We start from the raw sequence: 23946 nt of genomic DNA on the forward strand, positions 1-23946 counted from the left end.
TTGATTAACTTCGACAATACTAATATTGTTACTAATTGCTATGCAAAAGATTTAATTCTAACAGAAACAAATAAAAATCAACTTGAGGCTACCTTTCTGGATTTAAAAATCAAAATTGCTAATGATAAAACAATAGTTGGTATATACGATAAAAGGGATGAATTCAACTTTAAAATTACAAAACTATGTAACTACCATTCCAATCTAAACTCTAAAATATTCAAAAATCTAATTTTCTCACAAGTTAACAGGATCAAAAGGGTTTGCAATAATAAAAATTCCTATATTGAAGCATCTAACAACCTCATTAAAAAAGAATTTCCTAGAAATTACTGTAATGTCAATTTTTTAATTAAACAAGGTATGGTTTGGGATTAATCCTTTGGCTTTAATAAAAATAGAACTTTCCTTGCATATTAGATCACTCAATAGATGGCGCTGGGAGCCTACAATTTTTTACCTAATTTACCGTTCGCTATTTTACCGTTAGTGGTTTTAAAAAGCGGGAATCACAATCGATAGCTTAAAATTTTCTTGACTGCAGATGGTATGTTTCTTGCCTTTTCGTTTTCCCTTTAGTGCCATTTTATGGTATTTTTTGTTTTTATTGTTATGGTATTTTTATTTTGTTGTGGTTATTTTCTTCTAATTTGTTGTTTTGTATTTTACTTTCTGTTAAAATGGTTGGGCCTAATTTCAGGGGATTTTCGGGTCACGAGGAATCATTATTAGACTATGTCTGCATTTCCTTCACAGAAAAATTCCTTTCTTTGAATCCCTGCCTGAGGGTGACCCTTGAAAAAGTCTTCAGACCGGATTCTTTTTTATATATTTTTTTTGTTTAATTTTTATTTGGTTTTTTGATTTTCCTATTAACTTGATTTTAATAGGAATCTATGTTTTAGATGTAGCTGCAGTTGAGCTCTCTAAATACTATGAAATTCTTTTTTGGTTTTAGTTTGAATAGGTAATAAATTTTAGTTGTGATTTCGAAACTGTTTTGTTTCGTTTTCAAACTATTTCTTACTTTAGATTGGTTACGTGAATTATTTATAGTTATAATTAAAACAATCATGTTTATCTCTTATTATATTTATATTACACATATCATTATTTATAAATATAATAAAAAATCATATTTATCTCTTCATATTTATATTACACACTGTATTATTGATATCAATAATAAAAAAATCATATTTATCTCTTCATATTTATATTACACACTGTATTATTGATATCAATAATAAAAAATCTTATTTATCTCTTTATAGTTATATTACATAGTGCATAATTGATATTTAAAATTAAAAAAAAATCTTATTTATCTCCTCATATTCATATAACACAGTGAGCAGCCAAAACTGTTTTTGTGCTTCAAATATGGACAGCCTAAAAAAAGTCGCTTAAAAAAATTTCAAAAATAGCTATGTCCAAAACTTCATAAATAGCTATAATAAATAATTTTTTACAACATATCAAAGAAAAAAAAATATGCATTAAAAGGGAATCTCATTAAAAGAAACTCTCATTTCGAAAATCAGTCGCAGGATTACGAAATATTGGGAAAATATTTTCCAAATAAAATGAATAATTAAATTCTGAGTGGGAAAATTTATTAAAATTTAATTTCTCATTTTCAACTACAGAAATTTTCAAAATATTCATAATTCAATACAACTCGTTCTAACCCAAAGCGCGCATCTCCTTGTGATGAACTGGTTCAAAATAATTTTTTTCACTTGAAGATATCAGAACTGATTTATTTTTGAAATATATTATTTATTTTGTTTTAGAATATTAGCATTAGTTGATTTAATATGTGCATATATAGTATATCATACAAATTGTATTAATCTACATGTATGCGCTGATAGGAAACATTGCAACAGTGTTATAATGGCAACACCGTTGAAATTTATATAGGGCATAAAAAATTTCACGAAAGAAATCTCCGAAAGATAAAAACGCATAATAAAGGATTCACAAAAACAGGTTTGAATGTATATTAAAAAGTCTAATAAAGAAAGACGAACTTATCAAAAGCACTCAATGTTAAAAGATGATGAATCTTAAATAACTAATAGTTAAGGAGGAAAAATGGGAGCAACTGTCAATATTGAAATCAAGAATAATAATTTAAAGAAAGACATCTTTTTAGAAATAAAGATGAAAAGTAAGCAAAGAGTGCTCATCGTGGATCTTCATTCATAGAAGAATTATATATATTGTTCTTAGGGATTTCAATACCGGGATACCGAATACCGGTATTTTGAGCCATTAGTACAATTTTGTAATACCGGTTTTTCGGTATTTATTAGAAATTTTTAAAATTGTTCAGGGATGTTTTATATGTTCAGGGATCGCCAACATAGCAAAACAGTATACGTTTTTGTTTTTATGTCTCCCTAACAGGAGAAATTAATTAACTAATTAATGGTTTACTTAATTGCTTAAAACTAAATTAGCGAAACATGGATTATCCCTGAAAGAAGAAATTGTATCCATAATGACTCATGGAGCAACAGTTATGAAAAGAGTTGGAAAGTTGATTGGTGCAAATCAGCAATTGTGCTATGCTCATGGAATTCAGTTAGGAGTTATAGATGTATTATACCAAAAAAATAAAGAACAGAAGAATCCAAATGCTGTGGATATAGAAACTTCGGATTCCAATTTTGAAGAGAGTAAGAGTGATAGTGATATTGACTACGAAGATAATGACAATGTAATTGTTGAAGAAAATATTGCTAATGAGGATGAAATATTAACCCATCAAGAATTGCTTCCTATAATTTATAAAGTTCGAAAAATTGTTAAGATATTTAAACGTTCCCCTATAAAAAATGACATATTACAAAAATACATACTAACTGAAAATAAAACAGAATATATGTTAATATTAGATTTTAAAACACGTTTACTCCTAACAGCACACATCAATATCTGAAGATTATATATTACAGTGAAAAATCGCACAGAAGAAAGGCATATCGAAATAGAAAATGTCTTATGGTATTTACATAATTATAATGATTTTAAAAATGAAAATGAAAAAGAAGAAAAGAAAATAGCCAATTCAAATCTGATTAAATTTATAGTAAATTTTCTTAACATATTTTACCCACAAACCTATCCGCATTCAAAAAAAATCGGTTCAGTTATCGAAGATTATGATGAAACAAATGTCGATAGTGAAAAGGAATTGTCTCTTGAACAAAAATTAGAATTAGCATTGAATAAGAAAATTTCAACGAACCAAAATACAGTACAGAAATCAGCTATATCCAAAACCATTCGATAAGAATCAATTTATTTGAAGATGAGGGATTTAGAGGTAAATACTTGGAAAAAGTATATCGCGCATTGCTAACAGTACCACTAACTATCTTAGATGCCGAAAGAGCGTTTTCGATAGCTAATAATTTTTGCACAAAATTACTTTTCAGGTTTAATGACAGTACAATGGATGCATTATATTTTTTAAGATCACATTTCAAAAATTTGTATTAGTACCACAGACTGAATAGTGATATTTAAAATTTTTTGTGATTTAAATAAATAAGTTGTTCCTTTACTTTTTTGTGATTCTTTATATACTGTTATAATTAATTTATAGGTTACAAATTATTTTTAGTGATATTTACCTTTTCTAATAAAACTGGCAAATAAAACAAAGAAACACCTGTGTTTTCTTTCTTTTTCTAAAATTTCTAATACTGGTATTAAAACCGGTATCCCGGTATTAAGATCTAAAAAATACCGAATACCGGTATTGAAATTTTGGTCCGGTATTGCAATCCCTAATTGTTATGATATAAGAAAATTGAATTTTTCTCCAGATTCAGAAAAAGATAGTGACCTGCTTATGAAATGCTAATTTTGTCAGTATTTAATAAATAATTCCTAGTTAATCAAGTTCTGCCTAAAATTAAAGGTGATTTAGTATGAACATTAATAACAACATGCTAATTTTGTCAGTATTTAATAAATAATTCCTAGTTAATCAAGTTCTGCCTAAAATTAAAGGTGATTTAGTATGAACATTAATAACAACATGCTAATTTTGTCAGTATTTAATAAATAATTCCTAGTTAATCAAGTTCTGCCTAAAATTAAAGGTGATTTAGTATGAACATTAATAACAACATGCTAATTTTGTCAGTATTTAATAAATAATTCCTAGTTAATCAAGTTCTGCCTAAAATTAAAGGTGATTTAGTATGAACATTAATAACAACATGCTAATTTTGTCAGTATTTAATAAATAATTCCTAGTTAATCAAGTTCTGCCTAAAATTAAAGGTGATTTAGTATGAACATTAATAACAACATGCTAATTTTGTCAGTATTTAATAAATAATTCCTAGTTAATCAAGTTCTGCCTAAAATTAAAGGTGATTTAGTATGAACATTAATAACAACATGCTAATTTTGTCAGTATTTAATAAATAATTCCTAGTCAATCAAGTTCTGCCTAAAATTAAAGGTGATTTAGTATGAACATTAATAACAACATGCTAATTTTGTCAGTATTTAATAAATAATTCATAGTTAATCAAGTTCTGCCTAAAATTAAAGGTGATTTAGTATGAACATTAATAAATTTTGCGCGATGAGAGAGGGGCAAAAGTATCATTTAATATATAAGATGTTGAGGGAAAATTTACAAGACAGAGTCAAGGTGAGAATATTGAAATATCGATAATAATCTAACAAGCAAATTTTAATTTACTGACTACATGATTGCTCTAAAAAAATTGCTATAAACATTTTGTGGTTTAAAAAAAATGTTAATTAATTTATAATATTGAGCTTACCTTCTTTAATAACTTCATCGATTTCAAAGGAAATATTGAAAAATCCATTTTGTTGATTTACATCGTTTACTACTTCACCTTTCCACACTAGAAAATATTTTTTAGAAGAGGTTATGCACAATAATTAGCATAAAAATAGGAAGAAAATCAAGAAGAAAATTTTAGTTCATTTATATACAGAAAATTTATCACTTTTTCAATAAGTCACAAAAATCTTTAAATTTTTTAGATCATCTAATAATCATTAAACAAACTGAATTTATTAATTCCGTAAACTGAACTGTAGATTCAAATATAACTACATATTAATTTTATTGCGAGGAAGACACTTAAGTTGTCCTGATTGTAAGATTACACTATTAAGTATATATTTTTTTTCAATTCGGGGTTCTTAATTGTGCTAATTTAATTGTTTTGAATTTGTAGATTTGGAACATTGTACGAAATAGTATTAAGAAGAATTTTAATATCTAAGTAATCAACCGTTAAATTATTATTTTTCTGTTACGATAACTGATAGTAAAAACTTACTGACATAAGATTTACTAAGAAGTTCCTTCTAGCTATATTTATTTCTAATCTGAATGCCTGTGACAATCAAGCAGTTTATCTTTACAAGCTTTTCAGAGAAAACAGTTTCCAAAAAGTATGGCATTTGTTTCTGTAACAGTCACGCATTTTTTTTTAGAATACAATTTATGCCGAGGACATTATTCATAAAAAATAGCCACAGTTCGTAATTAATCATTGTTTGCAAATTTTAAAATAAAACCAAATGTATTATTCAGTTTAATAAGTGTTTTGAAAAAACAAACAAAATGAAGTTAAATACTAATTTTTTAATCATCTTAGTATTTTCAAACTAAAATCATTTCTTTACTGTTAAATGATTTTGTAAAATTCCAGAAATGTTTTCATTCAATATCGTTTGGTTTAGTGGATAACTAATCGATATCCACATAAAATATTCAATATCTTTTGAATAAAAATATGAATTATATTATATTTATAAGGATTCGAAACGTTTCGAAATTTTTTCTTAAATTTAGGATAAAGAATGTTGTGGCATCTATTGTTTTCAATATTTCACTAAGGTTAATTGTTTGATAGAATGAATCGATATTTAAATGCTACTGTTACTGCATCTTTTATGAAAAATGTCCCTCGAAATTAAATTTAAATACTGCAAGATTAAATACTCATAATTTCAAAAAATTTAACCAAGTAATATTATTTCAAGTTAGTTATTTCTTTAGACTGTTTTTTTTCCTATATTTTTAGCATTAAGATTTACAACATAGGTTAATTTCACTTTAAACTAAAATTTAAGTAAAATTTTACAGACAATTTACCTAAATTCCAAACATGTACACGAATGCATTAAAATTAATTAATTAAATTTAAATTTGTTTACCATAATCATAATTTTCACAAGCGATGTGTCTCAGCTGTTTCCTCTGCTCCGATTTCTCGATCGTTTTGATAATTTCGAAAGGCTTGCTTGGTGGGCAACCACCTGAAAGAATGATTTTAAATCATTTGATCAGTGTACAAGTACTTCTTTTTTAACAAGTCATAAGTTGATAGCTAAAGTGAGAAAACAAATATCATTACTATAATGTTAAGCATACAAAAAAAAAAAATTGTTAGCAATTCTTTGTTAAGAATTTATTTAACAAGGAATTGATTAAGTTAATACTTATTATAAAGCATTTTTAAAATTAATTAATTTAACTTAAACCAATCAAAGGGTCATCTTTAAGACCTAAAATTCAACATCCGAGTATAGTACAACAAAATGCTTTACAGGGACTTTTTAAGTCCTTAAGATTCAAGATGCGTGCACACTTTTGTAAAATGGTTCATAGGGGCCTGTTTAAATCCCTGAAATACAATATTCGTGCCTATTGTTTTAAAATAGCTCATAGGAACTTTCTCAAGTACAAGTTTCATGGGAACTATTTTCATTCGATTCACAGGGTCTTTTTTTTTTAAGTCTCTAAGTACAGATTCGTGGACAGTGTTGTAAAATGGTTAATAGGGTCTTTTTTAACCCTTAATTGGGGAAGTGAAAATTCAGGACTTAACTGAACAGGTGCGGATCTGACAGTATATTCTACAGATATTTTTGCTGATATATAAATATGTTTTAGAAATTTTTCTAAACATATTATCAGTGAAAAATGTAAGTGCGTTTGAACCTACATTTTCTTCTTAAATTACATGTTACAACAAACAATATTCTTGAAAAGTTATATTACTTGTTATTTTTTAAGTCATATTTATTTTTTCAGTATATAAAGATATATAGGAAACAATATAATAAAAAATTCAACAATTATATGAAAATTAAAAAAATATGACAATGGGTAAAATTGACCCTTATTTATCGTCATCATCGGTTTTCAAGGGTATTTTAAACATACAGGTTGAGTACTATTATAAAAATCAGCCTATAAATTCTGTAAATATTTTTCTTGGTATATTAATATATTTTAGAAATTTTTAAAAATTCATTATCACTTGAAAAATTAATTACATTTCAACGTATATATTAAAATCAGTCCAATGCGAACTTTTAGCGAAAAAATCTTCGTACAATTGTTCTCATCACTCAAATCACTTTCTGCTTCATTTAACCCTTAACTTGGGACTTGCAGTCTGTGAGACCACTAGCGATGGATTTTCGGTCACCCCTATTCTATTTTTAGCTCAATTGAATGGAATGACCCTGTAGTTTCCTGTTTTGTGACATTCAATACACATGCACTTTTTCAACCGATTTCAGAGGATGCTTTTTAAAATAATTCAGTTATTTCTTTGAGTACGGTCTGTAAGACCGCATCTCCCTGTTAGTGTCCCAGTGATAAACAAGGCTTAGCTGATGGCGCTAAAACTTGGGCCCCGAAATATCATCCAATTTATTGATCCTATTATGAAGCAGTGCTCCAGACACTTTTAAATGAAGCAGAAAGTGATTTTAGTGATAAGGATAATTGTACAGAAGAACTTTTCGATGAAAGTTCGCATTCAACTGATTCTGATATGTATGTTCGAACATAATTAATTTTTCTAGTGATAATGTTTTTGAAAAATTTATAAAATATATTAATTTACCAAGAGATATATATACAGAATTTATAGATTGATTTTTATACTAGTTCTTAACCTGTATGTTTAAAATGCCCTAGAAAACCGTGCTATGAAAGTCACACAAACCGATAAAAAAAGGGCCCATTTTACCGATTGTCAATTTATTTTTTATTTTTCATATAATTGTTGAATTTTACATTATATTGTCTACTATATACCTCCATACTGTAAAAATAAATATGAGTTAAAAAGTAAAAAGTGAAATGTTTTTTCAAGAATATTATTTGTTGCAAGAAGTAATTTGAGAAGAAAATCTATGTTCCAACGCATTTACTTTTTTCAACGATAATATATTATGAAAAATTTCTAAAACATATCCAATTATCAAGAAAAATATCTACAGAATATATTGGCAGTTTTTCATACTAATACATTCATTAGAAAATTTAATTTGAGAGTAAATGAAATGCGGTCTCGTAGACCGCACCTCCTTAGTTGAGTCCTAAAATTTCACCTTCCCAGTTAAGGGTTAAAAGTCTCTGGAGCTCTGCTTCATAACGAGGATCAGTAGGTTGAGTGATGTTTTCTAGCACCAAGTTTTAGAGCCACCGCCAAGCCTTGTTTAATACTGGAACTCTAAAAGGGGGGTGCGGTTTTACAGACGTCGCTCAAAGAAATAGCTGAATTATTTCAAAAAGCACCCACTGAATCCGGTTGAAAAAGTGCACGTGTATTGAAGGTCACGAAACAGGAAGCTACAGGGTCAATCCATCAAATTCAGCTGAAAATAGAATAGAGGGGACCGAAAGTCCCTCGTCAGTGGTCTGACAGATCGCACCTCCCCAGTTAAGGGTAAAATGCCCAAGGTTCATGAATATCTTCAAAGTATATGAATAAAGGCAGTAGTCCTGGTTAAAAATAAATTGTTAAAACTTTTTAAATACCTTTAAAAGGATGTATGTGGTTATGTGTCTTTACGTGATGTGGTTCTCTTATTCAGAGAGCTCATAACTGGAAATCTAGGCATTTAAAGAGTATAAGTTTATTTAAAAAATCCTTATTTACCTTCTGCGCATTGGCAGATACCACCATCACATAACTTATGCAACATTGGGCTGTTACTTGGAGGACTATAAAATACTGTACATGCTTCATCTGGAAAATAAAATTTATGAGAATAATCGAATATCGAAAAAGCTTGTTAAAAGAAATAACACTAAGATCGATCGTAATGATTTCGGTGAAATATTTTTTATTTTCAAATGAAAGTTGTAATATTCATTCCCTTGTTGAAATTAATACAGTTTTGCATTTTTTTTTAGTGATATACAAAAACTATTATTATATAATATTACTATTTTTGTGTAAACAACGGAGTAAAAAATTCAATTTAAGAAATTTAAATTTCAAGTGAAAGAGGGAAAATTCACTTCCTCTAATAAATCTACTATTGTTTTTATTCCATTGATAAAACTAATTTATAAACAAGGATGGTTTAATTTGTTTGGAGAAATGTTTAAAAAATATAGAACGGTTCACTGAAAAATATAAACAATTGAAAATAACGGATTTGATTAAAGTATCGAATTTGATATTTAGTTTTTCTTTTCTAAAATCAAATCCACAATGGCTTATTACTTTATTATTTTATTTTAAAAATGCTTCTTTTACATTCTTATACATTTTGCATGTCTGGTAGGACAAAACATTTGATGTATTAATCCCTTTCATCATTATTATATTATACATTCAATACAAAAATATGACGATTTCTTGATTATTGAGAATTTTGTTTTATTGGAAAAGCTAATATGAAATTATTTTAATTAATAGGAAATTTGGTATTAATAATTGCCTCCGATTTCCTAACTAAAAAAGCTTTCTTTTAACAATTCCTAATAACTAAAAATATTAAAAATAATTTTAAAAAATTACTATAAAAAGAACTTAGTTTCGTTTGGAATGATAAGGGTCACCAAAAAAGAATGTTGTTGTTTTCCACTGTAGAAAGTTTTTTTTATTACTTTATTTTTAATAATATAAATAGCACCCTTTCCTTTAGCATTGGATTTTAGAAACCAAGAGAAGATAAATTTGAAAATCCTTGAATTTAGATAAAAATAACAAAATTCATTCCTAACATTCAATATCATATCTCTCTTAGTTAATAATTGAATCTAAGTTTTAATTCTGAAATTTGGACTTTTGAATCGATACAAATTATCCAAGAATTACAAAGAGTGGGAAACTTACCAGGATTATAATAGTCATAAACTTTTACCGAGCTCCTTTGGGTTTTTCCTACTATATAATCTCTTGTCACGCGGAAGTCAAAGCAGTAAGGTTTGGTGTTGGGAATCTGTTAGGAAATGCATTTGAGGACGTTGAATATTCGAAGAAACAAGTAAAACATCAGAAAACGCAATAAATTCTTAATTTTTTCCAAAAAATACTTGCGTTTTTATAAATTTAATAAACTTACTTTTAGCTAGAATCTATTATTGCAAATACACATTTGTACTATAGCATAATAAATGCAAATAAAGCATTCATTAATAATAAAAGGAAGAAATTTATGTAAACACAAAACATTGTAAAAAATCTCACTGAATTATTTTAAAAACATTAATTTTTTCGTTATTTTAAATAATACAACCTTATGAAGTTAATGATGCAATATTATATATATATATATTGTTACGAAATTTCCGGGGTTCGTTCGGATAGTGGGGGTTATATGGTATGGAGAACGCTCAATCACCAGGCGGCAGTAGAAAATAAAACAACGACGTTTATTTACACGAAGACACACAGGACAGCACAAAGACGATTATCTTCAGCCGAGACGTGCAGCAACCACAGCATACACAGCAGCATATAACAAGACAGACAGACAGTAGCACACAGCTTAGTTCAGCACTAGCTTCACTCCGTCGCCGCTCCGCTTATCTCTGGAAGACCAGTTTTTTTTACTGTCGATTCCGACTACTCTTCGACTCCACTCGTCCACGACTCAATTCACCACTGGTTCACCACTCCTCTGCTCTGCTCTGCCGCTTCCGACTTCTCCTCAATTCACCACTGGTTCACCATTCGACTCACCACTGCCCGGCAGCTGCGGGTGCTTCTTTTTATAGGTCTCAGGAAGGGGGGGGGTTGAAGCCTCTCAACCAATCAGGAACGTTCGAGGCGTATCTCCGTTCCTACTGGACGGATCGGGAAAATTCTCGATGTTTCGTGTATAATCTATTTTGGCGCCAAAGTCGCCAAATTCGTCGCCAAATGGTCGCCAAGCTCTGGGACCTCCTATGGAACCGACTATGCTGGGAAGCCGCCTCACAGATTCGTAACAATATCTATATATATTTCTTTTTACCTATATGAAGATAGCGACAAATATGATTTTGGCAGCTACTGTGCAGTTCTAAAATGAGTTTATTCATTTGATACAGAAAAACAATCCTTAATTTAATTCTTATTTAGTCTATAAGAGCAAATTTCTCATAAATGTCCTATAAAAAATTGGAAAAATAAAATAAATTATGAAGCATTTTTTCAGAGGTCAAAAGTTTATAACCGTATATTAAAATGGAAAATATTTTTTCACTTAAAAATTGAGTTGCATAAAAAAAAATAGTTCAAAATGAGAATTGCTCATAGAAATATCCTAACTAAATTGTAATTTCAATCACATGAATAGAATGACTGATTTTAGAAAATGTTCAAAAGTTTTCTTTTTTATAATATTCATGTTCCTCTACTTTGCTAATTTACTAAATTAAAAGGGCCAGGATTCGTCTACTTTTGATCTGACTGCCATTTTTTGGATAAAACTTATATTTTCTACTTTTCTGTGTATTAATAAAAGCCTATTTTTCAAAAATATTTGATTTTTAACATTTTGAAACTTTTTTAATATTTACATTTGTAAATATTACGGAATTTACGTAGTTTAGCCAAATGGTGACACTTTTATGAAATCAAAATCTTGTTAAAAGGAATCGATTGACTGAATAATTGACTCTGAAAATAAAATAATATTCCTTTTTGAAAAAATATAAATTTTAGGTCTTTTGATTTAAACTCTTAAAATATAGTATGTTGACAATAATGTATGTTTTTAAAATACAAATTTCAGAACTAAAATAAAATAAGGTGACAATTTAAATTTCAGCGAGAAATCAAATGCACAGTTTCATCTTTACAATAATGACGGAAATCAAATAAAAATCTTACTTTCTCTCTTTTTTTAAGGTTAAACTATGCTTTAAAGGTCACAGTATTAAATAAAATAAATTTATTCTAGCTAAAGACATGTCAAATTTATTGAATTAATTAATTCAGAAATCGATTTATTGCAAGAGAAAAAAGAATCACATCCTAGCATAGCGGAAATGAAACAACAATTACTAGAATTTATTGCCAACTATTTTTATTTACTAATAAATATTTTTCTTTAAAATCTAAAATTGCTTTTTATTTTTTAAAATATTTTTAATTAGAACAGAATAGAAATAGAAACTTTAAAAAAGACTGGTTTTCAAAGATTTTGATTGTAAACATTTTTCATTTTGTACATTTAGAAAAATATACAAGTTGTCGAGAATAATTCAGTGTTCATTTATCACAGATTTCTATCTCTTCTGAAATAGTTAATGAAATAGTTATGATATTGATCATACCTTCTTCAAATAGAACACCACCCCTTTGCTCGATTTCTCGTATCTCTCAATTTCATGTTCTGGGTCATCTTGCAACTGTTGTACAGAAAAAGAAAACGAATTTAAATTATATGAAATATATAATTAATGAAATTATTTACTATTAATATAAATATTTTAGAATTTCCATTCCAATATTTGCCGTAAGAGATGCTATTTTAATATTTTAAATGTGTTCTTATTTTTAGTTGCAGTTAGTTTTTATCTAAATTATTCCTTATTGTTGTGAACTGCATATGAGGGGAGTTACAGATTTCTTTAATAGAATGGAATATTTTAAAATGATATTATACAGATATGATTTCATCAAATACAAGTGATGAGTATTGAACAAATGATTTGACATCGCTTGGCGAGTTTTTAATAGTCTCGCCATTTCAAAATCACGAGAGTTTACAGCGATACATATGTAAGATGCCATTATAAATTATTAATATTAGTACGAGCACATTTTTGAAACTAACTTTAAAAGTGCAGCTCTAAATGAACTAGTAAATAAAGGATTTTGAACTTATGAATGTTTGGTAATCACATGTTGGCTACTCTGATCTTCCCTGAGGCACACGGAAAAATGTGAATGATCGGACCACCACGACAGCATTGGTGGGAACTTAGGTTGAGCCCTTAGGACCATCACCGGCCACGGTACAACCCCTCCCTTGGAAGGCACGGCACGTCATCCGTAAGGGGTGCCGACCCTACACATTTCTGTACCCATCTGGATAACGAGAACCAATCACTATTCCGGGAGCTTCTCATCCTCATGGCTGAGGTGTCCCCCAGTGATTTTGAGTGCTTTTAATAAGAACTGGAATAAATCGAACGTTTTGATTATTTGAGATCGATTTTTTTTTCTGAAGCATTCCTTTATTTCAACAAAACTTGATGATTTTCATTCGAACAAATCATCATTCTTCCCTTTCATATTTAACTGCCCCTCTGAAAAAGTTTGACTAAACAATATAACAGAATACATTAAAGATAAACTTTATTATAAAATCATTCATTGTACATGAAACAGGCCACGTTGTTTTCGATAAAATATTTTTTAAAAGGATTTGAGCGTTTGATCATTCGCAGATTCAAATGTGCAAGATACCAAAATCTTCTTCCGGAACATTCATTATTTTCCCTGGAACTTAATGCTGGATTTAACTTTTATCTTTCAATAGTCAATTTAGCTTCTATTCTTTAGATTACAATACTCACAATTACGAGTGTATAAAGTACCAAGCCTCTTATGTTAAATGATTTAAAAATTCTATAATTACCTTTCAATAGGTTTTGATTTGGTAACTCTGTTAGTTTACATTCAAATCACACGTTTTTCTTATTTCAAAATCAGTTTATCCCGAAAATCGTGAAAAACTAGCAATTTTTAGACATTTTAGACAAAATTCAATCGAAATTGTGACAATGCGAAATTTCATTTAAGTTTTAAAGTAGATTTTACTTTCTCGTATACGTAATATAAAAAAAGCATTTACATCGTCAAGAAACTCGAACTCGAAATTGTGAAAAATCTCCACATTTTAGACTTCTATGAGTTCGAAAATCACAGTTTTAGTAAATGTCCGTCTGTCTCTGGGTCTGTGACAAAGATAACTCAAAAACGATTTGAGCTAGAAGATTCAGATTTGGTATAAGGTCTTTGCACCAAATTTACAGATTTCTATCCAATTTCAAGTAAAATCTAATTGAGGAAGTTCGCCTATCCAGCTGTTCGAATATAAATAAACACGATAATTACAGAAGGAAGGGTGCAAGATAAATAAAATTCCATACACATATTTAGAATCTACAGTATAGACACCTTTCAAATGTTGAGCCAAATCTAGCCACGGGTTGACTGTCTGTCGGTCTATATTTTCAGAAACAAGTAAACAAGATAATTCCAAAACGAAGTGACTTAAACATGTCAAATCATGCTTGGGATTTTGGGTTGCTCTATAGATTCAGTAAAAAATCTCGCCAAAGATCAAACGATTGATTCAGTAAAAATTCTAAATTCATGCCGAAAATTATTTCGTATCTATTGTACGCTAACGCCATGTAAGGCCTTCTAAGGAATAACAACTATATTAAAGAGTATGCGAGAAAGTTTTAGGGAGACTGCACCGGCTGGTTTAAACTGTATTATTTTTTAAGAATGAAAATTACAATTGTTACTTATGACGCTTTGACCAAATTGCAAAGAGGATTCTTTGGCATTGGACAATTTAATAAGACATTCACTTAGTATAATAGATATTATTGATTTTCAGTGAAAATTAGAACAATATTTTTTTCCTTATAAACAACACTACGCTATAATTCAAAGCACATTTATACATAATTATTTTGTCAAATTCTTAATTTATTCGTCTTTTGACGAATTAAAAATACTCCACTTTTTTTTTTTTTTTTTTTTAAATTTTGCTAACTCAAAACATAACTAATCGAATTAAATATCAGTATTCGACTCAGTCAATGATCAATGAAAAGCTTTATCAGTTATGATGTTGCAAAAGAACCGGGTTTTCGTCTCATTTGGTGTCAAATTATGAAATGATGAATAAACATGTTATCTTACACTTCGAAGATCTTCATCTTCCGGAGCAAATCCAGAAAATATTCCAACATCAATGATGCTCATTCCTGTGGTTTTATTTCCTAAATATCTGCAGCAAAAGGAGAAAAGCAATTAAGATCCAAATATTATTGATTTAAATATAGATATTTAGAGATATGTATGAATTACATTAATACAAATGCAATTTTATATTCCATTGCAAATTATTTTAAAATGAATTGAAAAGCAATATTACAATTCACCTAAGTGAATAAAAGTCATAACAATACAAATGGCCATAAATGTTTATTTAATCAGTCATTATTCTTGGATAAGCATGCTGATTTCAATAGGATTTTCTTCAAAAGAAGAAACATGAATTTCATAAGCGATCATTTTTACAAAATCTTCTTATAATAAATATCTTTTATAGGAGATGTTTCATTAAATGGATGACTGAGAGATGGAACAAATATGGATAATTTAGCAATAGACAAATTGACCTGAAAGTGAACATTATAATCCGACATTTGTACACAAAGTTACTTCTTTCATAATATAATGATTTAAAATATACTCTGGGTTCTGATCCTTTCTAAGATGAATTCTAGAAGATTCTCGATTATTTTAATGGATGATGCCATACGTCAAATGTACTACAAAAAGTGTACATGGAATATTATCCATTTCAAAACATGAATTCAAGCCTGTTTTTTAGTGATTCTAAGGTAAAAATCGTGTTTTAAGTAGTTTTAGGGTAACAATCTTTTTTTTTGTAGAAATTCTAAGGAACAAACTTGTTTTGTTGCAGTTCTAGGGTAACAATCTTGTCTTGTAGTGATTCTAAAGTAATAGGCCTGTTTTGTAACGGTTCTAGGGTAACAATTTTGTTTTGTAGTGGCTCTAAGGTAAAAAAATTGTTTTATAGAAGCTTTTGTGTAGCAATTTTGTTTTGTGGATATTCTTGGGTAGCATCTTGTTTTGTAACGTTTCTAGGGTAACAGCTATGATCTAAAACGATCTTAGGATTACAAACAAACTATTTATTAAACGAACTGGAAAAAAAAGTTAAAAAAAAAACTTAACTTATACTAGGGTAATGTAATAATGGTGGAACTAAATTGATTGGTTAAAACCTTTTGTTAAACGAAAAACTGGAAAAAATATTTAAAAGTAATTCAAAATTTAAACTTATTTAAATTAAAATAAAGATTCATTTTTGTGATGTAATAAATCAACATTATCAAATAGTAAGAGCTACAAAAAATAATTGCTCTGATAACTATTCCATAAATTTTTCTAACAATTATTTTATCACATTTGTAAAAATTGAATTTTTAAAGAAAGCCATAACATACTTGGCACATAACGAAACTTTCATGATGAGTTTACTGTTGTCATTTCCAGCTTGTCTCTTTGATCTCTTAGATTCTGTAAAAATATATATAGTATAGAAAATTATTGTAATATATATAATTTGAAGAATCCGTATATTTAACATATTTTCATCCAGTCTTTACTTATAGATTTTTCCTTATTATGCTATCCTTGCATACTTTTGTTATTATTTCTATTATTTATTCATTGAGCTAATAGAACTACAATAATTTCAACAAGTTATTTCTAAAACATGTTAAGTTATAGAAAATTGGAACGGTTTTAAGTCGTTATAAATAAAAAAAACAATAGTTCTATCTTGCAATAGCAGTTTGAAAGCGAAAATATAATATTTGTCTATATACCCCTGGCATGAGTAGTGACAAAAATATAAGTTGAAAGAGAAACACATTGAATAGCTAAATACAGTAGCAATATTCCTTAATAAATGAGAGATAATGATTTATATACAATAAAGTAAGTAACTATCTTTCTCATAGGGAGAATCACAGATTGGCAAAATTCCAACTACATTTTGTCTCTTTCCCTCCCCTTTCCTATGGCATTTTAATTATTTCGTTTAATTTTATAAATTTAATTATTTTGTTATCATTTTTCCTAGAAGAAAGCCCTTTTCTTATGTATTATTTCACTTTTTCTTTATTTCTTTTGCTATGAATCTGCTATACAAATACTTTTTTTCATCTAAGAATTTGAACATATTTTAGAATGCATTTTTAGAACAATGCTGAAATTGTTTTGCTAACAAAGTAGATCGAACAAAAATCAAATTTTTTCTATTTAATACCTTTGGAATTCATTAAATCCCAAGATCTGATATCGAATATTAGATTTTATGAAATGAGTTAAAATTTTCCTTGACAGTGTATTTCATTCTTTTAAATATCGATTATACCAATGTTTATTTCTGACAAAGCAAAAAACTATGATAAATATCAAATGCGTGTGGCAGGCCCCAAAAAGTCTTTAAAACTTTTAGAAGCCAGTCAAAAATTCACTATATGATGGACAATGATCTGAAAAAATCCAAGTAAATAATCCTGAGTAAAATAGAAGAAAATTGGAGCAGGATTCGATAAAGAAAGTGGTGAAAAGCTCGTTTCATAGCACATTTTACTTTCAGTACAATATTCAGTATGTATATTTACATTCAGAACAGTGCTATACAACAGGACAAAATCATAGTACTCAATACAGAGGTGCAATCAACTAGTAGAGTATTTTAGACTGCCACAAATATGAATCTCTTCCTAACATACTGTTGATCAATTACTGCCGCTTTGAGGGTGATAAGGTAAGCAAACGTTTTTTCCTACCACATCACAAAACAACGCTAAAAGTTTAGATTTGGAAAAAATGCTCAAATGAGATTTCACATGGTGCATGTTCCTGAGTATTTAAATTGATTCAACTCTTCTTTGTAAATGTTCAAGTGTTTTTCCATTTATTTCATCAATATTTTTTGTAATTTTATAAGTAATAAGCTTTAAAATTTTAAATGTATTATGAAACACATCCTGTAAGCTGAAAGATTATAATTGCCATTTTCTAATTCATTCCTTTGTCAACATTTAATCGAGCTAACTTGCTGTTAAATGTAAAATACGTCGCCACATCATTATAATGTTGAAATCGAGAGTGAATTTTGTATGAAGAATAAGAAAATGAACTTGGAATGGACAAAGAGCAATTAGATGTTAGATAATACGAACAATTAAATCATCTGGACGTAATTCGAGACGTTCAGATTCATACGGCGCTCTTAAATGCCTATCACAATTAGAAAGTTTAAAAAGCAGGATAAAGGAAACCATGTATTTCGAATTACACATAGCAGATTTTGAAACTGATCCAGCAAATAGTTTAGTCGTCAATGGGGACTAGAATTATATAAAAATTCTTTAACCCGTAACTGGAGACTCCACGTTGTTCTTTAGCTCTGATTATCACGTGGTATTTTATCCTTGAATACAATCATCTCTTCAGTACCTTCAAGTTGTTCTTTTAGCAATATCTTGGCAAAAGTTTAGGTCTGAACACGAGCGGATAACCGAGTGATTCTTTTTCAAAGTTTTTGCTGTTATTTATGGAATCATTGACTGTATATCTCTGAAACTGCTTTTAATTGAATAATGCAAAAAGAATAAAGAAGTGTTTGTAAAATAATATTTAAGATATTGTATTCTTCATTTTTTTTTTCTTAAATTCTAACAATTATTAACACTAGTGCCATTCCATTATATCTAAAATAAGTAAATATTCATCAAAAGATTGTTTATGTTTTTCTTATTACATCTTTCCAGTATTTAATATTATAACATTTAACATTTTTAAATATTTTTGGTAATTACATGATTTTTAGAATGTATTGTGTTTCCAAAATAAATTCCAATGCTTTTTACAAAAGACAAAAAAAAAAAAGAAAAAATAACAATGGAGCCACTTTGACTCCACGTTGCCCGGCTGTATGACTAAATTCATATCTCCAGTTTCGGATTAAGAAAAATGTTCTCACTCAACTGGTAATTAGCAACTGAGTGGAAATATGAGTACTGGGTAAAATCCTAGATGGGCCCACCACTTGGTGACTTATTTGAAATCTCATCAAGTTGACTACTAATTAAATATTTGTTATTATTATTTTTAATTAAAAAACGATACTTGAAGGCCAGAAATAATAATAAATAAAATATAATAAAATAAATATAATAAATAAATTAATAATAATAAAATAATAAATAAATATTAATAAAAATAAAATAAATAAATAAATAAAATAAAATAAATAAATAAATAATAATAAAATAATAAATAAATATTAATAAAAATAAAATACATAAATAAATAAAATGAAATAAATATAATAAAAATAAAAATAATAAAAATAAATTTTAAAAAAGCCGTCTAGGTTGCCACATTGGCGACGTTATCGCCACTCGTTTGGCGAGAATTCAAAAAGACGCCAAGAGGTGGGCTGTGCTATGATCCACAAGAGTACTGTTCAAACAATATAGATGTTTTAATCCCTTATATGATACTATGATCTTACCTTTTAACTTCAATCCGTCGCCCACCAATGGCATCCGTTGAACTCGACTTCTAGGATCAATTTCCAAAACAGGAGCATCATCTTTAGCCTCTGCAGAACAAACATCGAGACTCTTTAAGTAAGCTTGAATATTTAAAACTTACGTCATCCGTACAGTAAATATTGATCTGAATAATTATTCCATAAAACAACTTCAGGAAAAGAAGATGCATATATTTAGAAATTGGAATAAAACATTTTTTAGACAATAAAGACAATAAAGAAGTCAATAAAATAAATAACTACAGACTATTATTAAGTTTGTGGTATTATACAAGTTGAAATGCCTCTGACAACAATATACAAGCCCCTGATTATACAAGTCCCTGAAATGCGGCCTCGCCAAATGATCCAATTCACTGTTTTACCAAACCGATTGAAACCAAAATTGGTCACAAAACTTCACTTGTAGTCACAAAATTACATATCAAATTTGATACGTTTCAACTACTGAGTCTTTGACTTATGGCGCTTACATGTTTTTAAAAGTGCAGATGGTTAATCACTTGTTTGATTTAATTCAAAATTTGATAGGTGTCTAGAATATGGATGGTAAGTCTGTGTATCAAATTTTATCTATCTAGGCTCACTTCGTTTTGTAGTTATCGTGTTGAATTATATTCGAACAGTCAGAAAGACAGATTTCTTCTGAGCGGATATGACTCAACATTTGATAGAAATGTACGCATTTGTTATGAAGACCGTATTTCATCGTGAAGATCAAAGCTTTTTGAGTTATCTTTGTCACAGACAGATAGACGGATATTTTCCAAAAATATGTTTTTCGAACCCAGGGAGGTCTAAAACGTGGAGATTCTTCAAAATCAGGAGTTCAAATTTTTTGACGATTACTATACTTTCTGAATATTATGTATACAAGAAAGTAAATAAAAAAAAAAAAACTCATTCTTAATTGCAATTCGTAAAGAAATCGATAGAGATTCTTTGACTTTATCTGTAACTGAAACCTAGGAATTCTACTATGGAGAGAATATTATGGTAAAAAGAAAATAAGTTTACATAAATCTGGCGTTAAATTGCCATTCTAACGTCTTTCAGGGTAACAAACTTTTAATTCGCCATATAACTAATTTCAAGACCATTTATAAGCACTTCCTCTTCAGAATGACCAAAGAGCCACCCACTATGAATTTAGTATGAACTGCAAATTGAGAAGCTGTAGTCAGTCAAGCTGTTTTTTTATTATTATTATTATTCCCTGAGTACTGAGTTGGCGACAGAATTTGCAGTCAATCATTCTACCTCCACTAAACTGCACAGCATTGAGAGGATTGATGAGGTCGTCCGATGTATATCATATACTGTCTCTGCAACTATGCTCCGGGACAATTCTTCAAATTCAACAGCTTCTTTGGAGATATTAGAACCCTTCCATCTCCTGCAGGGACAATGGAATTTTCCAAACAGTCCTGTGCCCTTTTTCCTGTTTTCTTGTTCGCCTTTCCTCCAGCCACAGAACTTCGAGTTGGGCCAGACAAACTGCAGTTCACTAACATTCGCCGTCCCGAAAGGCTTCATTTCACTAAACTACCGTCATTCGAATCTATAGCCCATAAAACTGTATGTAATCAAGATTACCAACAAACTAGTTGTTCGGTTCCGATGAAAATGCTTAGATTAATTACTAATAATGCAAGTCACCTTTCCTAACTGTACTATTTCACCAAGAGAAATTCTTTTACTAGATTTTCAAAGGGACGCACTAAATTTATATCTTGCGTTTTACTTTAATATTCATCCATTTTTGCTATGAAATCTATGCAGCTTGAATGTACTGTATAGATTTCATGGCATTTTAATATTCATCCATTTTTGTCATGAAATCTATGCAGCTTGAATGTACTGTATAGATTTCATGGCATTTTAATATTCATCCATTTTTGTCATGAAATCTATGCAGCTTGAATGTACTGTATAGATTTCGTGGCATTTTAATATTCATCCATTTTTGTCATGAAATCTATGCAACTTGAATGCACTGTATAGATTTCATGGAATTTTAATATTCATAGATTTCAATACTGATGATTCATGGTATTATTACATTTCATCAACTTTGACCACTGATCGAATTCAGAAACTTGAGAATAAGAGGTCTAATCAAAAGCATCTTTATTGTCCTGGCTAGTTCAGTGCGCAATGATGATGAACTTACCAAGTGCATCGGCAGCTCCTCTGATGAGATCTGGAGGGAAGCGCTCGAACACGTCGTGGTTGCCCGCATTCATATTTATGTTCTGGCGAATAGCACTCCTCTCTTCTTTCTGTTCTGTAACGTTGACCGATATGTCGAACTACAAATGAGAAATAATTGTGGCGAAAAATGAATTGCATCGCAACATGGAATAATAGAGCAAATGGATTTTTTTTTCTTATACCTGTTACTAATAAGAAACATAAATGTTGTATATTCTAAATCGAGAATGCTTTAAAAGCAAAATGTAATTACATTATCAAACGTAAATGTGTAAATTTGGTAAGAAGGCATAAATATAACAGGACTACACAACTTTCCTTATAAATAGCTTAACAATTAGAAAGCAATCTTAATCGTAATTTTCTAATATATAAAAATGAATTTTTGTATTTTACGCACTGTCATACCATTTATTCGATTGCGATAAAACTTTGCCAAATGATTGTTTTGAAACTAGAAAAATCCATGTTTCCACATGGTCAGTTGTATGCTGGATGCTTAAAAGTCGGACAGCAACAAAATTGATTTATTTTCGCTGAAGACAGAAAAATAAAATATATTTTCTCACCTAACGTATACTTGAATAATAAAGTAAAAAAATGGAATAAATGTTACCGCATTGAAAAGAGACAATCGAATCTCCATGGACGAATGGTCACGGCACTGGTCTCATAATCAAGAGAGCTTAAGTTCGAATCCTGCTAGAGACAATGCGATTCATAGTATATGTAAATATTTAGATCCTTGATTTTATGTTTTCCTTTATTTCATGTTCCAGAAGATTCTGGACATTTCTTTAGTTTACCAGACAAGCGTTCTGGACTTTTCTTACTGTTTCCAGAAAAGTATTCTGCAACTTTCCCTGCAAGTATAAAAGCAGAAGATTTTCCAGTCACTGTGTTCTCAGTTCAGAGTCGAGTTAATAAATTGGTTTAGCTCTACTTCTTGTGTGTGTCATTGCGTTCCACACTAAAGTATCTACGTAACAATATTGTTTATATTTTTCCTTTATATACCATTCTATTTCAATGAATGATTTCATTGTCGACAAGAAAATGAATATCATTCTTTCTATCATTACTAACTAAACAAGATAGCTATTTCAAACCTCAATCGATATTTACAAAATTATTTCTTCTGCGGCAGCAACGTGCAAGGTACCAGCTAGTGGATAATAATTTTAAAATATTACAGAAAATGTAACTAACAAACCAAATATTACCAAAGCCTACTCTAAATTTAGGTATCTTTGAATTCGATTTCTCCAAATAATTCCAGTCAATGACACAAAATACAAACACGGTTTATTATTAATGCACAACGGCTGGTAAAAATAAAGCAAATTTATACGTGATAATTTATTCGTTTAGCTATTGTTTTTTTTTTTTATAATAGAAGAAACTATTACAAAATTAACAATATAAAAATGACAACACATCCCAAAATTAGATTGATAAGTCATATTACAATATTGATTATGACGGCAGTTTAAACCTTTAATAGAAAGATGATGGAAAATTGTAGAAAAAAATATCTTTTGGGTGTATATACATGTTTGATTAATTTTTAAATTTAAATTTCATTACACTGCTTAGTTTATTTTCAAAACATGAAAAATAACTTACCCTGCATATTTTCTCTGGAGGGCTAAGGACATTGTATCGGAGTTTAACTGCCAAAGAACCAATTCCATGACCAGCTGTATTGATAAACAGCATTCCACCAATTTTGTTCACCTGTTGGGTTGAAGCATTGATGAAAAAAGATTGGGAAAAAATTGAAATCTGCTATCGCAAGCGCAAGTTTCAAGTTATCATGACAGAACATTATTTTGCTTTAAGTCACGTGGCATCAATCCGATTGAAACATATGAATTGATTGAATTAATTTACTGCAGATTAAAAAATTATAGATTGTGAAATAAAAGCCGGTGTGAAAATCCTACAACTGAATTAATGACTGGTAAAAAACACGCAATTAAATATTGTGATGGATGACTCGATAGCATTTGAAAAAATTATTTCAGCTAGTGTATCAAATTGAATTAAAAGTATAAT

General features: G+C 29.0%; 1 protein-coding gene across 1 annotated transcript in view; it reads right to left on the reverse strand.

Moving 5' to 3' along the window:
- LOC129989423 (complement C3-like) overlaps positions 1 to 23946 on the reverse strand; it is a 109612-nt gene that overhangs the window by 5249 nt on the left and 80417 nt on the right. Inside the window, exons 30-39 of the mRNA XM_056097959.1 lie at positions 23515 to 23625; positions 21848 to 21986; positions 19633 to 19722; positions 16544 to 16616; positions 15207 to 15294; positions 12596 to 12670; positions 10167 to 10272; positions 8979 to 9068; positions 6235 to 6336; positions 4821 to 4907 (exon numbers count right to left, since the gene is read on the reverse strand). Of these exons, the coding sequence (XP_055953934.1) occupies positions 4821 to 4907; positions 6235 to 6336; positions 8979 to 9068; positions 10167 to 10272; positions 12596 to 12670; positions 15207 to 15294; positions 16544 to 16616; positions 19633 to 19722; positions 21848 to 21986; positions 23515 to 23625 (961 nt within the window). The remainder of the gene's footprint in view (positions 1 to 4820; positions 4908 to 6234; positions 6337 to 8978; positions 9069 to 10166; positions 10273 to 12595; positions 12671 to 15206; positions 15295 to 16543; positions 16617 to 19632; positions 19723 to 21847; positions 21987 to 23514; positions 23626 to 23946) is intronic.

The sequence above is a fragment of the Argiope bruennichi genome, chromosome 10 (genome assembly GCF_947563725.1).
Source record: "Argiope bruennichi chromosome 10, qqArgBrue1.1, whole genome shotgun sequence".
NCBI classification, from domain to species: Eukaryota; Metazoa; Arthropoda; class Arachnida; order Araneae; family Araneidae; genus Argiope; species Argiope bruennichi.